We start from the raw sequence: 3,466 nt of genomic DNA on the forward strand, positions 1-3,466 counted from the left end.
GTCATTATAATTTATCTGTGAACACAAAGACTGCAGACGGAGACGACATGTAAACAACACGCAGGGGAAACTTCTACTTTAGATGTATTTGTGTCCTGGAAAGATGTATTTTAGCCAACTTAATTTACAGAAGAATAAAAACACTGTCAAGATTTCACTGCATGATTATAGTTTATGTTAGAAACTCTTTTTAAACCGTCAATCATAAAGTTTGAAAAGAGTTTCATCTAACCCTGCAGAAGATAGATCCAGAATAAGCAAACATTTACAGAAAAAATCAACAAAATTATGAGTTTGAATGTGAAAAACTTTGTCTAATTATATTTTAATATGCCTAAAAGTAAAATCAAATTATTGCATTTTTCATTTTATTAAGTCTTCCAGAGTCTCTGTTACTCGGGTTAAAGATTTCTGCCTCTTAAAAAGACGTTTTTCTTACCACTGTAACTTTGCTGAATGTTGGATTAACGTTGGGTCTTTGTAATTTAACAAAGAGATAACATTTGTTATGAATGTAATCTAAACAAATAAAGATTGATGGATTAAAAAGTTGTATCAAATGTACCCAGGGTTCAAACATCTTAAAGAGACACTGTTTGGAAAGATATAAATAAGCACGCTGTTGGCTGATTAGTTTGCAGATATCTGACTAAAGTCTAAGTTAGTTTCACTTCATGTTGTTAGTAATAAAATAAATCACACTAAACTTTGTTTGACATGTTTTAGGAATCTCCCTCTCACATTAGAGCTTCAGAAACCAGACAACACACAAATTCAGTTACAAAGAGTTTAATCCCAAAAATACTTGTGTCTTTTTTTTCATTCCAGCTTGTTGTACATTGTTTGGTCTCGCTGTATCTTGGCTGTAACTCCACACGGTATAATTTACATCGTCTGATGTAGAGGCTGACATGCAACGTTGAACACAGCTCGACTGATTTCTGCAGGAAGAGGTCGCCATGTTCATGTGCGGAATATTATATTTAGACCACAAAACTTGAACTCAGGTCGGCCCCCTTGTGGTTATTATATGTATGGCACGTTGCATTCTGAGATGTTGAATGATCTTAAAATTAATCTAAAAAAACAAAACAGTTTTCATTTCAAATCCAGAAAATCTGAGCTGAAGAAGCTGAAGTCAATCCTGTTTTTCTTTTTCTGTTTTGACATTTAACAACAGTCCATAAAACAATCAACAGTACGCTCGTTCAAGACTAAATGCTAAAGTCTGACACTTTTTCTGAACTTTTCTGCAAGCTTAATATTGTATTGAGTTTGATTTTTTTCAGGGCTTTGTGTTCGATCTCTCTCTACGCCGATGACTACGTGTTATTCTTTTGGAAGTTAGCGAGGAAAAACACAATTTTTGTTCCTTCATTTGCTATAAAGTCTTATAATGAGATAAAACTACAAAATGACGCTGTTGTTAGAACAAAGAGTTATTTTGAAGACGCTAAAGCAGCAACTTCTAGTCTCCCTCTTCTGTTTGTATGATGATTTAACTTTGTAACGATCCTGTAACTACAATAAACATATAAATCTCTCTCTCGGGGTTAAAACTATGGAAAAACTCTTTAAAAGCATTCTGCAGCTACAAACTAAAGCTGAGAAATATTTTGGCAACTTGTTGTGAGAACCGAGGCTTCAAACAGAGAGCTACATGAACATTTAAGGCTGAAATAGATAAAGTGTAACAGTCACAATCAGGCAGAAATTCAGTCGCCCGCACAGCTCGAACCCTCCAATGAGGTTTGATCAAAGATGGTTTCTCTGAATCTCAAAGTGCAATCTGAACATGCGTCATCTTAGACCACAGAAAGTTTCCCTGTATAATTACTTGTTTCTAAAAACAGCATCACGTCATATATTATTCCAAATCCTGCTAAATCAATCAAAAACAGAGAAGAACGAAACAATAACAGGACGGAGGAGATGGAGGTGTCATCCCGGGGGAATCATCTTTGGTGTAACACCGTCTCACAGCTCTACACAGCAGCCTGCGCTCCGGTGCATCTCTAATCACATTTACAGTCAACAGTGTGCACAGCACATCAACACGCAGCTTCATGGAGATCTGCTCTTTAAAGACATCTCGTCTAATAAACAGTCTGAACACTCAGGCCAAACCTTTACCCTATGATTGCTTTCATTCATATTTATATTTTAGGATTACTTCCACTGCAGAAAAGATGTTTGTAAATGGAGTTCAGGGCAGTTTTCTGTCCTTTAACATTCATATATAGAATCTAATGATAATATTTGTGTTTTGATCTCATGTAGCAGCACTATAAATATATATATGGAGACTTGCAGAGTGTCTGTAGAGATAAGTCCATCACTGCCTCTTTTTCTTCTGTTTCAGGCTCTTCCTCCTCTTCACGATCATCTCATACAGTTTGTCCATGCCCTCGTGCAGCCCCTCTCCGATGATGGCGCAGGCTGGTTGGACGTGGTACGGGGTGGAGGGGCTCAGCTCGGCCAGAGCCAGCTGCCTCTCGATCTCCTCCACATCCAGCGCGCGCGGCAGGTCCTGTTTGTTGGCGATGACCAGCAGGGGGGTCCCCTGGTTCTCCGAGAAGCGCGTGATCTTGTGCAGCTCGGTCCGGGCCTCCTCCAGCCTCTCTGCGTCCACGGAGTCCACCACGTACACGATCCCGTCCGTGCAGCGGCTGTAGGGCTTCCACAGGGGCCGCAGCTTCTCCTGGCCCCCCACGTCCCAGAAGTGACAGCTGATGCCCCGGGAGGCCCCCGCGCCGCCGAGCCGGATCCGCTCCGTGTTGAAGCCGATGGTTGGCACAGTGTTGACAAACTCGTTAAATTTGAGCCGGTAGAGCACGGTGGTTTTCCCCGCAGAGTCCAAACCGAGCATGACTATGTGCAAAGACTGAAAGGCACCCAGATTGGTGAAACTGTTCCCCATCTTGCAGCTCGTGAAGGAGGGACTCCCACTGCCCTGATATCACCGCACGAGACGCTTAAATGTCCCAGGAGGGATCCATAAACGCGCAGACACCTCTGATCCGCTCCTCAGCAGCTGGGCAGGGCGCAGCCCCTCGTTGCGCGGAGGCACTCCGGCAGCCAGACACGCCGCAGCATCATCATCCTCCTCCTGGACTCACTCCAGCAGCACCGAGTGTCCACAAACAGCTTTTACCGCGCGCAGAGCTGTCCAAACGCGCAAATTACGCACGGCTGAATGTCACATCATGCCTCTGCATCTGTGTGTGTGTGTGTGTGTGTGTGTGTGTGTGTGTGTCTCCTTCATGTAGTAACACACAGCGTGATGGAGTGTGACGCGGGGATCAGCCTCCAAACGCCTCCATGAAAAATGCATCAAGCTCAAGTAGACGATACAAAATAAGACTTCCGGTTTAGCCACAAAATGAAAGCCTCTTCTATCAAATAAACCCGCAGTAAAGTAGAGGAGAGTCTTATTCTGAAGGAAGGTTATTCAGTGTGTGGTTTT

At 42.6% G+C, this 3,466-nt stretch overlaps 1 protein-coding gene across 1 annotated transcript; it reads right to left on the reverse strand.

Moving 5' to 3' along the window:
* Window positions 1–374: 374 nt before the first annotated feature.
* LOC132959704 (ADP-ribosylation factor-like protein 4C) lies at window positions 375–3,466 on the reverse strand. Its single transcript, XM_061032886.1, has one exon. It carries the CDS (start codon window positions 2,918–2,920, stop codon window positions 2,336–2,338), a length of 585 nt encoding a protein of 194 aa, XP_060888869.1. The 5' UTR covers window positions 2,921–3,466; the 3' UTR covers window positions 375–2,335.

The sequence above is a fragment of the Labrus mixtus genome, chromosome 24 (assembly GCF_963584025.1).
Source record: "Labrus mixtus chromosome 24, fLabMix1.1, whole genome shotgun sequence".
Classification (NCBI taxonomy): Eukaryota; Metazoa; Chordata; class Actinopteri; order Labriformes; family Labridae; genus Labrus; species Labrus mixtus.